This window comes from Corvus moneduloides, chromosome 2 (assembly GCF_009650955.1).
Source record: "Corvus moneduloides isolate bCorMon1 chromosome 2, bCorMon1.pri, whole genome shotgun sequence".
Lineage (NCBI taxonomy): Eukaryota > Metazoa > Chordata > Aves > Passeriformes > Corvidae > Corvus > Corvus moneduloides.
Window position 1 is genome coordinate 10,116,328 of NC_045477.1, and position 19,160 is coordinate 10,135,487.

The 19,160-nt window shown below is 36.8% G+C and overlaps 1 protein-coding gene across 10 annotated transcripts in view; it reads right to left on the bottom strand.

The window, feature by feature from the left end:
- ROBO2 (roundabout guidance receptor 2) overlaps positions 1–19,160 on the bottom strand; it is a 1,045,807-nt gene that overhangs the window by 84,157 nt on the left and 942,490 nt on the right. For all 10 annotated transcript variants that reach the window (XM_032097063.1, XM_032097109.1, XM_032097086.1 and 7 more), the window contains 6 exons: positions 17,769–17,940; positions 11,576–11,781; positions 7,354–7,435; positions 6,484–6,649; positions 4,674–4,840; positions 734–855 (listed from right to left, as the gene is read on the bottom strand). In XM_032097063.1, coding sequence (XP_031952954.1) covers positions 734–855; positions 4,674–4,840; positions 6,484–6,649; positions 7,354–7,435; positions 11,576–11,781; positions 17,769–17,940 — 915 coding nt within the window. The remainder of the gene's footprint in view (positions 1–733; positions 856–4,673; positions 4,841–6,483; positions 6,650–7,353; positions 7,436–11,575; positions 11,782–17,768; positions 17,941–19,160) is intronic.

A 19,160-nucleotide genomic window follows, 5' to 3' on the forward strand; every position in this document is an offset into this window, starting at 1 on the left:
CAAATCCTTTCCATCAAGCCTCAGGAAGGGAAACAGAACAATTTGAAAGCCAAACACTATATTAGAAATTCTACCCAGTAGTTTGACCCCTCAAATAGAAATGTTGTTAAGCACTGCCCAAAAGACTCTGGTCTTCTCTAATGAAAGGATTTGCACTCATTGTGGGTAAGGCTTGTGCTGGAAAACCAGATGATACACAGTGGATCAGGCACTAGCACCACGTGCTTCTGACTTCACTACAAGTGCCCTATAGGAAAGAGATTTTTGGGTCACTAAATAACAGGGTATTGTCAGAGGTTACCATGATTTGAAGCAGAAAGTACTTTTTCACACAGCAATTTCTTGCTGACGTTTAACTTCGATTATTTTTTGATATGCAGCATAATGAATCCACAGATCAATTATCCTTTAAGCATACTCATTTTTATAATGTTTTTCTAGCTGAACAGCTAACTTGCTTTGAGCAGAAGACTGAAGACATTGAACCTGCCTGACTTGAAAGAGAAAATAAAATGGCAATTTCATTGCAATTTTCACACACACACACACACACACACACACACACACACACACACACACACACACACACACACACTGCTGTATGTTAGATTGTCAGAGCATTCATATTGTGGTCAGGACTGGATCTTTTCTGGGTGGTAAAACACTAAAGGAATAAACAGACAAGATAGGCAGACTGAAAGTACTGTTAAGGTAACAACAGCAGAAGCTTTACCGTCCAGGTGACTTGCACTGTCGTGGGTGTCAGCACAACAGGATTATGCAGCCGTACAATGACATCTCCCAGTTCTTTCTGGACTTGCCTGTGATCCACACCTTGTGCTGGAGGGCTGATATCTGCCAGGCACATACAAGAAAGCATTACTTTAATGAGAAGAACTACATGTATGGCATCAATAAAAATTACTGAATAGCCTAATGACCTGATTTGAACATCTTTTATAGCACTGTTTTTTAAAAAAATACTGCACTAAGGTTTAAACACAAACTCAAACGAATACCAAATAATGCAAACAAACCATTCACCTCTAGCCACTTAGGTAATAATGAAATATAAATATGTTTAAAGGAGTATTCTGACTAGATGGCAAAGTTTTCTCAGCTCTGGTAAGTGATGAGAGCGATGCAATGTTCACCAGTTCCAAAGTACTCAGATAATAATAATAATGCTGCCCAGATGTCTGGAACCAAATTGGCTAGTACAATTGAAGAAAATGAACGGTGTTTTTTTAATTTGTTAGAGTACACATGACATTAAGTCATTATATGTTTCCAAACTTTCACCAAGCTTCCCCTCCCCACATGCCATGCACACAAGAAACCAAAGACTAAAACCAGCATTTTCCTCTGCAAAGCAAATTTTCAATTTACAGACATAACTAATGAAATCTAGTGCAAACACGAAAAAAAAAAAGAAAAAGATTTAATTTAGGAAGCCAAACTGATTCTCATCTAGTAACAGGCCAACAAAAACAATCTACCACAAAAATTTTCTCTTCAAGATTATGTGCCCTTCAAAGTGTGTGGGGGAATTGTTTCTTCTCATCAGAATCCGATTATAGAGATATTCAGGAAGGCCAGATAAATGATGGTCATGCCTGTCTAGGCATCTCTGAATTCTGGTTGGTTTTCCCTTGGGATTCAATAGTCAAAGACAGTTCCTCATTTTTTGGATCCACATCATGTCTTTGTGAAAAAAATACATACATCAAAGTTTTTTCCCCTTCTGATGGACTTAGATATGGGAATAGGCATCATGTGATTTCTTTTTGTCTTCTAAATGCTATTTAAAAGAAATAATAGTTGTCTTAAAAATGAAACATTTCAATACAATAACTGAGTTTTAATCACGTGTCTCCAGATCTTGAAAGTAGTTTTTGATGATCAATAATTCACATTTATAATTCTAGATTGTTATGGGTTCTGAGTCACCAATAAACAATATTGCCACAGGCTTCTATTGATATCCAAGTTAAAATGGCTCCATGGATCTCCAAAGGGAATATAATCCAAATATGAGGGTCAGTGAAGGTACTTGTCTAGCAAATTATGTTTATTTGAAGCAGCCAGGAAACGGAGATATTATAAAATAAAACTGCAACTCAGGCTGGTCTAAAGGATGATCATTTATGCTTCTATCCACAAAAAGCTATGATCCTTGGTACAATAAACATACAGTTATCCATGGCTGCATTTTAAGTTATTCTGTGGTATTCAACCAACAAAGTACCTGTATTCCCTCAGAGGAAAAGACATTTCCACATAGTAGTTTGTGTGAACAGCATTTTGTCATTTTAAGGGGACATATGTCTAGAAGTAACAGAATAACATGGACTAATAACAAGAAATGAATGCCAAGATGTACGTGTGGGATTCGATTTTCTGGTATATACTCTTGAAAACATACACATGTGTGATGCTCCTAGTGTAATGCCATTTTCACATGATTAGGAGGCTGCTGGTAGAAAAGCAGTTGAGCTATCTCTAAGGTAGTTAAGTGTTAAATATTGGAATAATGGAATCATAAATCAAGCAAAACTGGTTCAAGAAACTACATCCTGATCACAATTAAATTGGTTAGATATTTTCTCTAACCCCTCTTTTATCAACTTTCAGTGAATATACTATTATTTGTTATTAATTTAGATTTCAGGGATAGAAATATATATACAGTTTTTTGAAAGTGTTTTTTCAGTATATGGTTTCATCTATAAATAATCCAAGAAGAAATCGACTCCTTCATTAGAGTAGTTACTGATTTCTCTGTCCTTATTTCACATAAGACATATTAAGTAAACCTTTTGAAAGTACTTGATTATCTACTTGCAGTTCACTGGTGAAAATTTACATGAAATCTTATTACTTCTATTTGCTATACTGAATACCAGGACGTTAAATGTTCAGCTATTAAAGCTACCACAGACACCTGTTGCAAATTATTATTATATAGCACTGCTACAGCTGCTTTGTTACTTCTCCATGGCCACTCTGAATAGGCTTTCCGCCGTGTGTCAGTTTCTTCTGTGAGCCTGAATTGAATTCAGGCATAATTAGAAATCACATCAAAACATTATGTTAATTTTCAATTGATTTTATGATTTAATTCTATTAAACTGCAGGCTTGCAAAGAAGCTATAAATCCTGTACATGTCTCAGTGTGCTTGACTGCTAAACAGCTTCTGGAAATGGAAGCTGCAACACATGCTGTAGCTAATTAAAAGACATGTTTTTACTGAAATCAAATTGCTTGTCAGTATGTCAGATAAAAAGTCTATACTTGACACTCAAATGACAAACAAAGTTGTTTTTTTTAGCTAGGTGATAAGTTATGCAGACTAAAAGGCTGTTGCAATGAAAAGCACGAGTCACCCTATAATAATGGGAAAATAAGAAAGAAGGAAACTTGTGATACTCCATGGATAGTCAGGCCATGAAATCCTGCACAACTCACTCCTCCAGCTTTTGAGAAGGCAGTTCTGTGTTTCATTTTCCAGCCATGATTACTACTTTGAGGGTGTAACTATTCAGGACAGAGTTATTCAGGACTAGGCTGGGATGAGGGAGACTGCACAGTTATGCAATAAAGAAATACCACCCTACTCTAGTTTATCTCTTTTTATCCAGCAAAGGACCCAAACAACTTCCAACACACATGCTGGAGACGTCCTCCATGGGCACCTTTAGATCTTCAGAGACAAAAGTCTCTGAATAAGAATAGACAGAGATAGAGGATTTAATTTTAAATTAACTGTGACAGGAGCTATTACTTTGGATTAAAAAAATTATGATTCTAAAGAATTATGAATTCCTGTATTATGACATGTGTAACACAGAACTACACTCTTGAATTAAGTATTCAAACAATGTCTTGTCAAAGCCAAAAAAATCCATGCTGTAAAGGGAAATCTGCTTGTGGCAGTCATATTCAGTTAGAGCTTGATGCAGTAACTGATTCAATAGCAATGGAGGATCACAGCTACCAAACCTATCACCACCCTACAAATGAGGGATTTCACTTCAGCCTTCCTTCTTGGTTTATGCAATGGATTAATATAAAGAACTCAGAAATGCAGGTAAATAAATAGAAGGCCCGTACCCATCTCAGGATAACTTCAATATATTCTTAGCATGCACATGCCTTAATTTACATGAATTCTCTGCCTAAATGTTGGCTCAGATTAATCAATGCTCTATGGATACGTTGTGCATTTCTTTTGATTAAAACTCATTCTAAACATGTTGTCTGCCTATTATAAACAGTTTATATCACAGCATATCCCTACTACACTAATGGAGAGGAAGAAAGGACATGGAGAGAAAAGATACTGAGGAGAGGAGGGTATTCGGAGTGCTTTTCAGAAAAGCTTGGCTAACTCACATTGCTTTCAATAGAAACCAGGAGCAAATCGAGCCTAAGTGAACTGCAAACCAAAAGGTCTACACTGTAAAAAGGATTAAAGACATAACCTTTCTCTCCTAAGCCCCAGACTGATGCAGCAAACATTGGACTACTTTTATTTTTATTGGTTAAGCTCAAATAATGATTCCTTCAGGGAGTGTGCTAAAGCCAAATGGCCGGACTGACCTATCAGCCAACACTCAGTTCCTTCTTTCTGTTTCAGCTGAAGCACACAAGCCTTAAAACTCCCCCTCACCTTGAGTTCGGACAGGATCTGACATAGGGCTGGGGTCACTCAGCCCCTGAGAGTTGATGGCTCTGACCATGAACAGGTAGATGGTGTTGGGGCGCAGGCCTCTCACAGTGTACAGGGTGCTCTTCACGTGGTTGGCCACCGTCTGCCAGCTATTGCTCACAGACTGACTGCAACGAGAAGAGTGTGGAAGTTTATGAACTAATGCAGAAAAAAATAAAGAAGTGAAAGGACCTATTTTGTAACCTTGGATTGACTCTAAATACAGAAAAAAGTAGTAAAAGCAGGGTGAAATTAAAACTATTTGTTTCAGTTAACTCATTGAGATGGGCTAAAAAACATAAGGCAGCGGTCAAAAGTATTTCTCTTTGCAATATAAGTAAAACTTTTTGCTGTTTCTCTAAAATAAATACCTGCAAAAGGAAAGGGTAGGAAACTGTACAGTAAATTTGAATTATAAACAGGTTACTCTTGAACAAAACCCTTAGAAAGGAAAGTTTTCTTAAAAGAATAATTTTCTATACTGCTAAGTAAACTATGCCAGTAAACTGTCATTGGAAGCAAAGTATTCTCCTTGACCTAAATGCACACTCAAAAAAATTTTTGAAAACATACTTTGAAATAGAGGAAAGTATATGAATATTTTTTCTGTCATTACATTTTCAATTCAACATTATTATAATTAAACTACCATCCACCATATGAAAAGATATCACATGTGATTGCTAAAACAGCTTTTAATGAAAATGTCTGGCTTTTGTAAAAGTTTTTGATGGGATGCCATTAAAGCTTATCTAGGGTGAAACATCAGAGAAGTTTAAAGAGAAAATTTTATTTTATTGTGGTTTGCTGTATAGCATTGATAAAAAAATCTTTAAATATATTAAAAGGAAAAAGGAAAGCTACAAGGTTTATGTTGTTTCAAATGCTTCACTCCTACAATGCATAAAGAATAAGTTCTAGAACAAAACCAACAAACTGCAAATACAGTACTGTTCCTTACATACAGCATTTGAGCTAAAATTTGCACGCATATGATTATGACAAATTCTTGCATGAATTTTAACTTAGAGATGAATTGAAGTATTTGTCATTTTTTCAATATCTGGATTAAGGAACACATTTAAGAAGGTTCAGATTTTTAAGCTGAAATGTGTTCTAGAGATACATGTCAGAGTATGGCCCATACACAAACAAACTTGCTAAATTGGAGCCCAAAAGTTCTTTTGTACCCCTACTGTGTGGAAGAGTGCACCTGGAATGTTTTCAGCCTTGTAAAAATTTATCCTGCAGGTTGCGGGATAAAATCTTAAATGAACACTGGTCTTCTCAGTTAGAAGTTTTCAGCTATCTAAAACACTAAAAAATAGAAATTTAAAGCACTTTGACTCCTTAATAGGTACTTCTTTAACAAGAGCAGGAATTAAAGTTTGCAAAGAGGCCTCAGGATTACCCATTTATTTTCATATTATCTGTACTACGATAGTCAAGAACCTGTAGCATTCCCACAGGAAACTCTCGCTGATCATCAATGTTAAGAGAAAAGTAACAAATAATTACTGAATTGTTCTGTTATATTCCTGTTGACCTGAAGAAACAGTTAGATATGCTACAATTAATCACTTCAAAAAAAAGTGATAAATTACAAAAAAATCAATGTAAAGAATGTGAATCAATGCCTTCTGTGGAGTTGAGTCATTTAATGAGCTTCTAATGATATGTATAGAGTCCAAAAGAACACCACAAAACCCTGGTACCAGGGCTTAAGCAAAATTAGAAAGAAAGGAGCTGGAAAGTGGTATAATTCACATACCTAAAAGCCTCAATGATATATGCACTAGCTGGTAGGCTTCCAGGAGTCCCTGGCTGCCAGGACAGGGTGACACTGCTCTTAGTAACATCAGTGACCTGAGGTTTGGATGGTGGCCCAGGGAGGTCATTTATATCATAATTTTTACTGACTGTTGCTCCACCAGATTCTGTGAAGGGCAAATACAAAACAATTACTTTTTATCCTTGGTTATATAATTTGATCAAAGTAGAAGATTAAAATGAAAAACATGGCAAACATCTGCAAAATCAGCATAACGGATGTTCTTAATCTGTAAAGAACTAAGTCAACAATTGCATTACTACCACGTGTTTTTGGATGAAGAGCTATCATCCTTTAAGTACATCAGGAAAGAAAAAAAATGCAAAACTCAAGAGACTATATAGAAATATAAAAAAACCAAACCAAACCAAAAAAATGAAAAGAAAGAATAACAAAAAAGCCCAGCCTGCTAAAATGTACATAAAATACCAAAAAACTCCACTGTTGAGAAAGTTCCTGTATCCAAATTGACTGCATAGAGTCTCACAGAGTACTCACAAAGAGCACTTTGAATTTTCTTGCCAGCCAACTACTGCATAAATCCACATTTTATTAATAGTCCTGTGAGAAGAATTAAAGCATACTGCTGTCACTGGACACAAACATGAATATTTTTGTGATGTCAATGGGCAGTATAACACAATGGCAATGAAACGCAAGGTGTGTGAAGGAACGCAGCCTTCTCACCCAAAACTTCTCCATGTCAAGCCTAGAAGAAGTTCTAGAACAGATGACTTGACTCAGAGTGCTGTCATATGGGCTACACTTTCCTCATGCACCAAGTGGAACACATCCCTGGACATTGCTTACCTGTCACCTCCAGCACAGCACTCCAGGACGTCTCCCCACTGGAACTTGTAGCAACACAAGTGTAAGTCCCAGTATCAGACAGCTGGACAGAAAAAGGGCATAAGGGCAGCTTTAACAACCTTTTAGAAGCAGCTAAGTTTACTCAAATTTTCTTTTTCTAAATGTTCCTTGCTAAGAAGGACTTAGCCTACATTTTACACCAGATCAGAAGGCACCAGACATTTTCAATCAATCATTTAATGGGGGCTTGCTTTTAGAGAACTATAATGAGATTACTTGCTTCTAATACTTTACTAATTCTAATTTTCATATTGTTAATGGTACTTTAAATGCTCCACAATGGAGGTTCTTGACAGTTTCAGGGTTTGCATTGGTTACAGCAAATGCAGGTGAAATCAGGTAACAATATAACAATTAACCTCTTAGAGGGTAAAATCTCAGCATTCATTATCCCATGATGACCCAGAGGTCCAGTTTCCAGTGCCAGGAAGGATGTAACATCACCTCAGACTCTTATGACAGATGAAGTAATTTCTATACACTCCACATAGAAATGCTGCTGAGACTTAACAGTGGTTCTCTCTACACAGACAGTCCTCCAAGTAATTTCCAAACAGCAACATTAAATTAGATCCTGCACCATGCTTACCTTTCTCCCGTTTCACATGGGATTTTAGTTCAGGCTTGCAAGGCCCTTTGGTAGAAAAAAAAATGCACTTGTATAGAACTATTGTGATTCCCTTGTCCAATTTCAAATTTTTCAATTTATTTTAAATTGATATTCAATCAATTTAAATATTCAATATTTTAAATTTATTTGGGTAAACTGCTTTGAATTAGATTGCCAATAATCTCATCGCTGTATAAACTGTTCTACTAGCAAATTTGCCAAGTCTCTTCCTATTCCCTATTTAAATTTAAAATAAAGATTCCTGAGTCAGGAACTAGTGAAGACTACAGTGATGAATGGAAAATGGTAACTTTACAAAGCACAAAATATACAGAGGGGCTCTCCTTCCACTACGCATAAAGCATGGTAATCTGGAAGTGGAAGCAGAAAAGGGAGAGTGCTGACTCTGGAGATCAAGAAGAATTTCATTCACCATCACATGACTTGATGGAAAGAGAATTGCATCCAAGAAGCTTTATTGGACTTTAAGGAATGGTAATGGGTTTTCTGTTAAATGCAGATTGGCACTATAGCATATGTCCTTATACGTCACTCTTCAAGGAGAATGTCAAGGCAAAAAAGCAAAATGTTCTTTAAATTACTTATTGATATATACTTTAATTGATTTTTAGGTTTGTCATGTAGGAATTTTGTTGCTATTTTCCTTCAGATACAGAGACTGCAGTGTACCATTCTTAAGGGAGGAAGCAACTCATTAATGCCAGCTCAATTTTCTGAATGAGCATAACTTGCATTTCAGGAGATGGTTTTTTGTGTGAAATACAAGCAATAATGAAAACCCCTCTGACAATGGCTCAAAGACTCGAAATATAGCAGTGCTGCTAATGAAATGAGAAAGACTCCTGAAAGGAGAGATTTTCCAGAGAGAGCCTTGTAGCATTCTGAAGCAGTGTTTTATTTTGCTTCCTCCGAGATTTTATTAAATATATAATTCTTCATTACGTGATAATGGGGAATATTTCTCAAGGCTATGGTTCTCAACTTCATTTGTGTACTACTGTGACAGATGGTGTATGGCATACTCAATGAGGTATCTGGTGTACACAACAGAGTAACTTGCAGAAGGCAAACAGCATACAAAGCAAGCTGGAGATGCACTGCTTCTTGCAAGTTATGGCAAATTATCTAACTTCCAGGCTGTGGATGGATTAGATACAGACTTAATGTGTTGGTAATTCAATTATTTTTACTTTTTTTTGTGCTACAGAAAAAAAAAACTACAGGGGAGGTAAAAGGAAAAATCTTTACTATTCAGTAAAATAAAGTTTTGTTCCTTAGTTAATTCAGGTGTCTAATCCTGGTGCGGCACATTTCTACAGCAGAAGGGAGTTTTCCATCAGTGTTGATCTGTCTGAAGGGGTACTGAGTGACATAGGTGAGTTTTTAGTTGTCTTCCTCAGGGCAACTGAGAGATTGGCTCATCAGAAAAATCTCTGTGTTCATGTTATGACTATGTCCATGTTATGTGACTGTTGAAGGCTCATGAATCATTTGATTGTGCTGTCACAGAAATAGCAGAAAAGGATCAGAGAATGGTTTGTGTTGGAAAGGACCTTAAAGATCCTCTCATTCCAACCCCCCTGCCATGGTTGCTCAAAGTTCCAGCCAACCTGGCCTTTAACAGGGATGGGGAATCCACAAATTCTCTGGGAAACCTGTTCCAGTGCCTCATCACCCTCACAGTAAAGATTTCTTCCTGATACCTAATCTAAATCTACCCTCAGCCAGAAAGCAGAGGACATGTGGGTGGCAATTATTAATTATTTTGAACTTGGGTGTATAAGCGTACTTGGACATCTTTGTGGCCCTTCTTTCCCCCTTAGAAAGTGGTGCTAGTCCTTATTTACATAGACCTGAGAGAAAAGTTAAACATTCCTCCTTTAAACCCATATTTAATTCATAAAATTTGCAAGACACAGGAGAAAACTGGTGTTTATGGCTCTGTGTAGTTTTTGTTCTTAAATCGGAGTCAAACAAACAGTGCACATCACTGCTATAGAGGCGTTTCTGAAAAATGCCTTTCTGAGCCTTTAAGGAAAATTGGTTACCAGTGAATGAGCCACTTAAGGATCAATAAAAGCCTCATGTCTTTCAGAACCACACTCACTACTAATACTGTTTTCTTCTCCTCTTGCAAGCAATTTTTTTTCCTTTAGTTTACAGACACAGCCTCTAATGGTGAGATTAATGCACTGGCACGATTCAGAACCAATTTCATTGTTTGCATAGCAGCATGTGGACAGGTATCCCAAGAGCTTCTGCCTCGTGGACACTCCACAGAAGCCCATCATCAATGCCTGAAAGTTTGTTTGAAATCACTAAGCTTCCACCTTTAATTGCTGCTTTCTAACACTACTGGGGAATCTTGACTATTCAAGCACACTCTTTAATCCAGCTCTACAGGAAAAATGCATTAACCTTCATGGCCTAAACCTGCCTTCAGCCCAGGAAGGAAGGATAAATTGTTTACTCAAGGAAAGCTAGCATAAATTTTTTAATAAATACCATTTTGTTCCAAGGAAGTTCACAATTCATCTACAATCACTGATGAGATGGTATCAAAAATAAAACTGCTCTTTACATCTTGTCATTAGTAGCTATGTTTATTGACATTTTTTTTGATGGCAAAATTAAGTGCAGACATTTCTGCTGACTAAATTAAACAGTTTCTGAAATGATCTTCAAGTTCTTGACAAATAAGTACATATAACTTACTATTTTTCCATATGCACGCTTGTCCAAATACACACAAACAAATACACGTTTATCTTTGAACAGGGAAAAATTAAAAGCCAAAAAAGAGATTAGTGATGCAATATTTATCAACAACATATGACATTATCCTATTTGGAGTATTATAGGATACTGTATTATCTCATGTGTAAAAATGTAAATGTTACAATAGGTATTTCATTTTTAATAGAAATCCTTCCGCACATGACTGCATGTATGCTACAGTATTCGTTGTCTTTTCCCATTTGCAGCCTGGTGGAACATTTCCAGGAAGCATAACACTGGAATAAATCAGCCAGCTCAGCACTGACGAATTGTTGATGGAGAAAGCACATGGTCAAACCCTGATGAGCTCCACATCACGTGCTAGCAAAAGTACTTGGAAAATTATGATCAGGTGTTGCCCAGGAACTGCTCTTAAGTTTTGACAGAGAGGCCAATGGCTTCAGGGTAAGACCAACAGAAAAGATAAGGAAGGACTGCTCTTTTATCTTTTCTTATCTTATCTTATTTCTAGCTACCCCCAACACGTGTTGTATTACAACATACATAAGCTTTTAAATATCAATTCTGTTTTTAGGGAATTCTCATAGACATATGTGAAGTCAGTTTTGCTCTTCTTTCCCCTGCCCTTTCCCACACAATGTCAAAGAATGGATGGTGATTTGATGAGAATTGCATAGTAAAAAAGACAACTTTGAAGACAACAGGAGGTGGCAGAGCTGCCTGAGGCACACACCAAGAGCTCCAAACTGGCCCCGTAGAACCCGTCACGCTCGCTGTGCTGCCATTACTCACCCGCAGCGCTTTGATCTGGAGCGTCCCCTGGTCCTGGATGGATGTTCGAGGGTCCCGGCCCAGGAAGGTGAATCCCTCCTTTAGCCAGCTGATGACAGGGAGGGGGTCTCCGGTGGCCTTGCACTTGAGCAGAGCTGTGCCATCCACTGCCAGGGTCTGGTTGATGGGGCCCTGGAGGATGATGGGCGGAGGCCGATCTGTCAGGACTAAAAAGTGGCACAGGCATTGGCATCCACACCTTTAACATCCTCTGCTGCTGCTGTGAGCCCTATTCTGCCACACAGGACCAATTTTGAGAGGCTGCTTGAAGTCAGCCTGTAAGAGGCTAAAAACATTTTTTTCGGAGGAGCCATAGATAGAGGTTAACAATTACCTGACATATATGAAAAGCATTTTAGTAAGAGTTTTATTTCATCACTGCGAGATAACATGTAGATAGAAAAATATCTGTTAGCAAAGATCATCAGACTTGTTTGTTTAACACAGGATGAAAATTAAAACCTTGATTCAGAAAAGAATTGAAGTTCATCACTCTTTTCTTCCAGTTTGGGAAAGCACTTAAAGCACACCTTTGATGTCACATCAAAATGTGCTCAATTGCTTACCCAATTTATGGTCTAAAAAAGAAAATCTGATGAGTTAAAAGTGAAACACTATAGCTGTTCTAGCCTGAGTACCAGCCACATCCTCCATTCCTACTCTACCTGCGAGTTTTCATCAGCAAAGAATATCTAAGAGTATACAAAACATTTTCATAATCTGAGGGATCTAAATGACTGTACCGCTCTTTCCAGCAGAGAAAAGCTCAAACTCAATCACACCATTTAACAGCTTACTTATCAAATCATTTCATCACCTTTTAAAGCCATGAACTCCTAATTTTTTTCCCTGATAATTTACATTTGCATGCTTGTAATACTGATTAAAGGACCCTGCAACCAGTGAGCGAGTGCATGGCTGCGTATAAGCCTCATTCCCTGACCAGTGGGATATCTTGAAGATGAGGTAAAATGCTCAGGTTCATTTTTCTTGAAAGACAATTTTTTTCCTAAATAATTCTGTTGTTGAACCTATTCTCTGAGCCATCTGTTAAGCAACAAAATATAACCTTTATTTCTAAAGAATGTTTTTATACACATTGAATGTGAAATACTTGAATATAAACAAGGCTAGGACTCCTGCATAAAATTTGTATAACAGAACTGAGAACTCTTTTTTCTTTTAATGTAATTTTATATATTTACCAGCCACACTGCTGCTGTTTTAAATCTTTGAACAACTGAGCTATTGTGTGATTGGTGTTAAATATTGTAGCAGGCAGGATTACCTTCTAAACTGGTGCAAGTTAGACTGCCTCTGCTGATGTCAATTGAGTTTGAATCATTTATTCTAGCAGAGAATCTGTTTACTATAGTCCATACACAACACCTGACAGTGAAGTGAAAACAAATTATTATGAAGCAATATGGTTTCTGTTGTACTTGAGCTGTTTGAGATGCAAACCTCTGGAACCGTCAACAGATGCAAAGTGCTTCCCTTATGCTATTTAATAAATAAAATAAAACACGGATATGTTAGTGGTACATTTTATGCCTAAAATAATTGTTTCTGAAATTTTAATGTTGCAAAAATACTACTACCTTTTTTTTGTTAACAAGACTCAGAAAGAACAGAATCATTAATATCAGAATCACACCTTGGAGTGTGAGCTCATCACATTCATTGAAACTGAAACTGAAAATAAAAAGCCAATACATATTTTGAAACTGAAAATAGAAAGCCAATGCAGATTATTTCTCAACACCAAAAGTGAAAGCTATTTTGGAAATTCTGAAATATCACCCACTGAACCCAGAGATAGGACAGGAAACACTATATAACAAGAAAAATGTAATACGTTTTCACCTTGATACAAAATTTTTGATCTCATTAAGGTTCCTTACGACTACACAGTTCAGCCATTTGGTGAAATAAAAATTGATCTCAGCTCACATGTACTATCAGGGTAGCTGCAGCCTGAGTATATTCAAATTAAAACTTAACTGTGCAAGTTATCCTTTAGATTTAACGTAAAACAGCAAATTCCAGTATTCTAGGTAGCTAAAAATTAAGGAAGAATAACTATTTCAGTTGCTAGCTATTCCACTGCAATTATTTGCTTCACCTAAGTGTCTCATATGTGTAGCAATGTAGCTTTTTCAAAACCTACTGCATTACAGGTATTGTTCTTTGGCATGTAATTAGTTTTTTTTTTACAGCCCAAATGAGGAGCTCATAATCCTTTAAATAGCTCTGATCAATAGTGTAATTGAAAGCCTCCTGGCCAGAAGGAATCTTCCTTTTCAAGGATGTTATGGGTGAAAGACCACTACAGGTTTCCATGACACTAAGGCTAAAGGTTAAATGAACACTTAGGGTTTTCACTGATCTGTGAACGGCTGTATTGTCTTCACAACTACGACTTGTAAATCTTCTCGAAAACCTTCTGTGTGCTTGTATTCCTACTGCTTAGGTCTCCTCATCAGTAAGGATCCAAAACTTGGTTAGAGTTTAAAACAATATATATATTAGAAGCATTCTGAAGAAGAGAGTGCTAGTGAAAAATAGCCACAAAATGGTGTGGGGATTATTAGTTGCTTTTAAAACATTTTAATTACTTTTTTTTTTTTTTTTTTTTTTTCCATTTACATAGTTTTCTCCTAGCTGGAAACTTCTACATCTCTTCCACAAAAACATTTTGTGTACCTACAAACATATTTGCATGGTAAAACAGAAGTTGATGTCAAAATTAATTTAGTTTTAAAAAAGGTTTTGAAACTATTTGCCAGTATCCATATACCTGTATATTCTGGTAACTGAAAAATTAACAGATTCCTTTTGTGTTAAAATGCATCTTAATTTTGGAGTGGATTATAGGAAAACAACAAATTGTATTTGTTAATGAACATTTTATTCACTAAAAATGCAGTTTGGATCAACTGAAACTGTATTTAAATTTGGGGGGATTGTGGTAAAGTTACAACGGAAATTAAAATAAGAGAAAGACAAAATGAAGTCTTTAATTGGCACTTACAAAATCAAAATTTCAAAAAAATTGTCCTGGTGAATTAATAGGTAAAATCAGACACAAGTAAGGAAATTCACATGATGAACACTCATGATAGGGCAGGGTGCTCTCTGAAAGGTGGAAAAGCAGAGACCAATCCCTCGTCCGTCTTTATTTTTGGTGGAAGAGCTTCACAGGAAGTTGTGAAGTTGTTCTGGGTTTCTCCTGTTTGAAGCTGTCACACTTGCTAAAGAACATGTAATATATGTTGGATGAGGGATAAGAGTCATGGTGGCCAGATTTGCAGACAAGTAAACTGTGAAACATTTATTAATAAATTTTAATACTTATTGAGGAGAAATTAAAATCTTCTCCAAAATATTCTGCACATGATTGACAAATATTAACACAATACTAATTGGAAACTATTCCTTATATGTTGAGAACAGACAGAGATGGAAGCACTTGGTTTATTTGCATGATCTGTCATTTTAAGATTGTGAGCTGCATATTCATTTCTTGGGTTTGAAAGGATTGCTAAGATTGTTCAATTTTTAAAATGATTTTGCTTTTCCAGATGTGCATTAGACAGTGAATTACATGATAGCCTTTCAAGAAAATACAAGATTTGAATTTCAAATATGCTGAAGGCTCTTAGCACAGTCCATAATCAGCAAAATTATCACTCAGCTCAGCACATTTCATCACAGCTAGTAATCTCTTCTCATGTGAACACTTGAGTTAAAAATATTTCCAGTAAAGACTTGTAAGTGCAAAGATGTAACAACTGAAACACTGCTATATATGGTATAATTAAGCACTTGTTTTTCTGCACATGACATGTTTTCATTCTGTATTGGAACTTCAATTGGATCTAAATTACTCTGGATCAAACAAAAATGTGTTCAAAATGAAAAAGATGGCTCGCCACTATTATTAAATCATTAACCAAACAGAAAAATTCTGGGCTAGGAAGTAAAACTGAAATCACCAGCCAAAAACTAGAACACTAATGCTTAAGCATATAGCTAGCATGCACAGTGTTTATCTTTTATTATATTCTTAAAACTATTAAATTAGATTTCCCTACTGATAAAAGTCATTAGCTCCCATAACTTCTGCTCAGCATCAACCAAAAACCAGATTATTTTGACATTTATGGTTAACTTCCTAACTAAAAGCAATTAAAAAAATATCTGTGATCTACTGGTTCATTTATTCACATAATCTCAGCTCCACACTGTTGTTTTGGCACTTTTCTCCTGACCTCACCTGCCCTTTGACTCCGGGATGAAATGGTATTTCTATAAAGCAATCTTGTATTATTTCATAATGATTGTGCTGACAGTGGGTTCTGGAAAGCATTTGAGGAAGGCAGGCCTTGCACTCCTTGAGCAGCAGAGCCACCAGCTAATGCTTTCTCGAGCAATGTGCAATGCACGCTGCCTTTAATCAGAATTAACCGGAGATGAGCCTGCATTTCAGCAGGGACACTCTCCCTTGGCTTGTTAAACAAACTAATGAAAATTTCAAAGAGATCAATTAGGATTTATTTTTTCCCCCACACAAGAAATAGATAAAGATGGACCAAAGCCCTTGGCTGTCAAAAGGAAGAATTTCCCATCACTAGCATCCTTGAACCTGATTTGATCCACTCGGTGCCTGTTGCTGTAAATCTGTGCAGCATCAGCAGGTGTGACCATTTAACAGCTCAATGTCCTCCCAGGCAGTGTTTGTGTGTTCTATTTATTCCAATCACAATCATGGCCCTGAATCAGGCAGCGCTATGGACAGATATTAAAAAATATTGCCTTTCCATTCCTTTTAAATGACCTTTTAATCTACATTTAAATTTGAATTGAATGAAAATTCATCATTTTGTCATAGACCATGAGAGAAAGGACTTAAAGACACTGCAGAGCAAAGCCAAGTCTTTAGCCTCCAGAAACTACAGAAAAGCAATGTGTTTGAAAAGATGCAAGGGTAAGGCAGAAATTATTTCCCCTTGTCATAAAAATATAGGCAGCTTTTGGAAAACAAAGATAAGGCATCAAATTAATGCTCAAACCTCTATAACATGAGCCTGAACCTCTCTACCTGTCACTTGTGATGAATATGCTCTTGTGAAAAGGCAGATTATTCAAAATTAGACATCTTTTCAAACTTTCATGGTGCAGGCAGGTCTCTAAGGGAACAGTAAAAGTAGACCTCTGCATATAACAACAGTTTTAATGGCAAAAATTCGTCAAAGTCTGTCAGGAGATATTTAATGTGTCAGTTAAGATAAGGAATAATGATGCTGGAGAATGCCACAGTCTCTGAGTATAAGAGGAATTCTCTTGTTTTCTTCACTAACATTAAAGGATGCAAACTGCCTTCCATCCACAATAGGATGAAGAGGGATATCAACAGGATTCCTGACACATGAAAAGGATTCATGTTTGTAGATGGCAAACCTCAAGGCAGGATGAATTTCAAACCCAAAAATTTGAAATGAAAAGCACCAAGACAGACCACGTAGTGCTTTTCCTTTCCTGAAAACACTTCTCTACTTATGGATTTTCATGACTTTTTTCACACTTACCTCTACTGAGGCATTCTTAGAACACAGCTCTGATGTAGGTGCCTTATTCATGGAGGGACTAAAGGGCTACACGTTTTAGGCATTCTAAACTAACAGTACCCCACCACCTTCAGAGCAACTCTTGATTTAATTGAGCTAAGGACACATCCCCTACTTGTCTAAGATAGGACTGAAGACTGCTGGGAATGGAGATACATGTTTTTGCACTCCAATTCACTGCTTTAATCACAAACCTATTAATTCTCCTTTTTTTTTTTTTTTTTCCCAGTCCTATCTTAGCTCTAGCAAACCAAGCAGCTTCATTTCTCATCGAAATTACTCTGAGCTGGTTTGTCCTTTTTTTTTTCCATTGTTAACAAACCTCCAGAAAGCAAGCAAGAGGCAAACTAGACTTTGATGCCTTTTTTACTCCATAGACAAAAACAGAGATCTTTTCTCACTTTACTTCCTATAGAAAATTGTCCATTTACTTGTCTGATTTATGTGGTCTCATATGCTTTTTTTTACACTGTTTTTAAAGTACTTTTGACAGGAAAAAACAGTAGGAATTTCTAATAGCTCACCATCAGTAACCTCCAGCTGAGCCTTTGCTAAAATGCTTCCAGCAACCGTCAGTGCTTGACAAATGTAGTAGCCTGCATCAGACCTCTGAATGTTGGTAATGGTGAGGTCTCCGGTGGGTGACACGGAATATCTGCTGTTGGGCTGCAGAGGCTGGTTTGGGAAGAGTAGGTTCTGCAAAGACAATTCATCTCACATCAATTCAAAACACAAAAGCACCACTTTTCCTTCAGCTACAGAGACAATGATTTTTCCTTAAAAGTACTATAAATAATCGAGGAGAAAAAGTAAGTGTGGTTCTGACTTTATGAACACATAGAGCTGCTTTTCCTGCCTTGGGCAACTCAGAGTTTAAATTAGAAACAGCCTTTTGACAGCACACAGTGCTGTGTTCTGACTGGGGTGCAGGCAAGGAGACATTTTCCACAATCACACTTGAGCGATTTATATTTATGACACATTCATCTTCATTCTGAATGTAATTGTAATAATATACTTGGCTATCAAACCAGAAGGACAAAACACTACAGTAAACAGTAGAAAACTAGCAGAAAGCATTGAATCCTGAAGACCTGAGGGAGCAGAGCACTGTTGTTTGGCTGTGAACATGTTCTGAGAAAAGGAGAAAGTAAGAGCATGGCACATAAGTAAAGCTGAGAAGAAGACAGGAGCATGTCATAAAGTAGGAGAAGCTGACAGAGCATGAGAGTTTAAAGGAGAAGTAAAAGGAAATTAAAACCGTGATACACTGAAGAAGTGCAGTGTAGAGCCTGGAGGGTGAAGAGAAAGGGTATTAATCTGATGTGGAAATCATCAGAGAGAAAAAAATAATTGCACGTAGGATAAGATATCAGTTAGCACAAAACAGGGAGATTAGTTTTTGCCTTTGGGCTGGATTGGAGAAAAGAGAGATGTCAATAATAATAATGGGATTGGCTCTAGTAGCCATTGCATATGATGAAGGACTGAATGAATCAATACTACAGACCCAAAAAGGTTTTAATGGTGAGAGCTGTTTTTCCAAGGAAAAAGTTACACCCTCTGGCACAGCTCTTGTGAATAGATAAGAATAGGAATAGGAAGGCAATGTGAAGAGAAAGGTCAGCAGCATTGCCCAATGAGACAGAAACCAGAACAGCTTGAAAAATAATTAAACAACAGTAATTCCAGTAAAATAGGGTCTGGATTTTATGTCAACTCAACAAGCCTCTATGAAAAATACAGTTGTTTGCATCAGGAATTCCCCGAAACACTGTTACCATGCTGTGATAAGCTCTCATTCATTACTGCAGCTCTGTCTAGCTCTGCTGTGCTTTCTAATGATGACTCCTTATTAACTTTTAAGCTTGTCTGTATGGACTAAAAATAAAATCTAGAAGTGTAGAGTAGGGTAT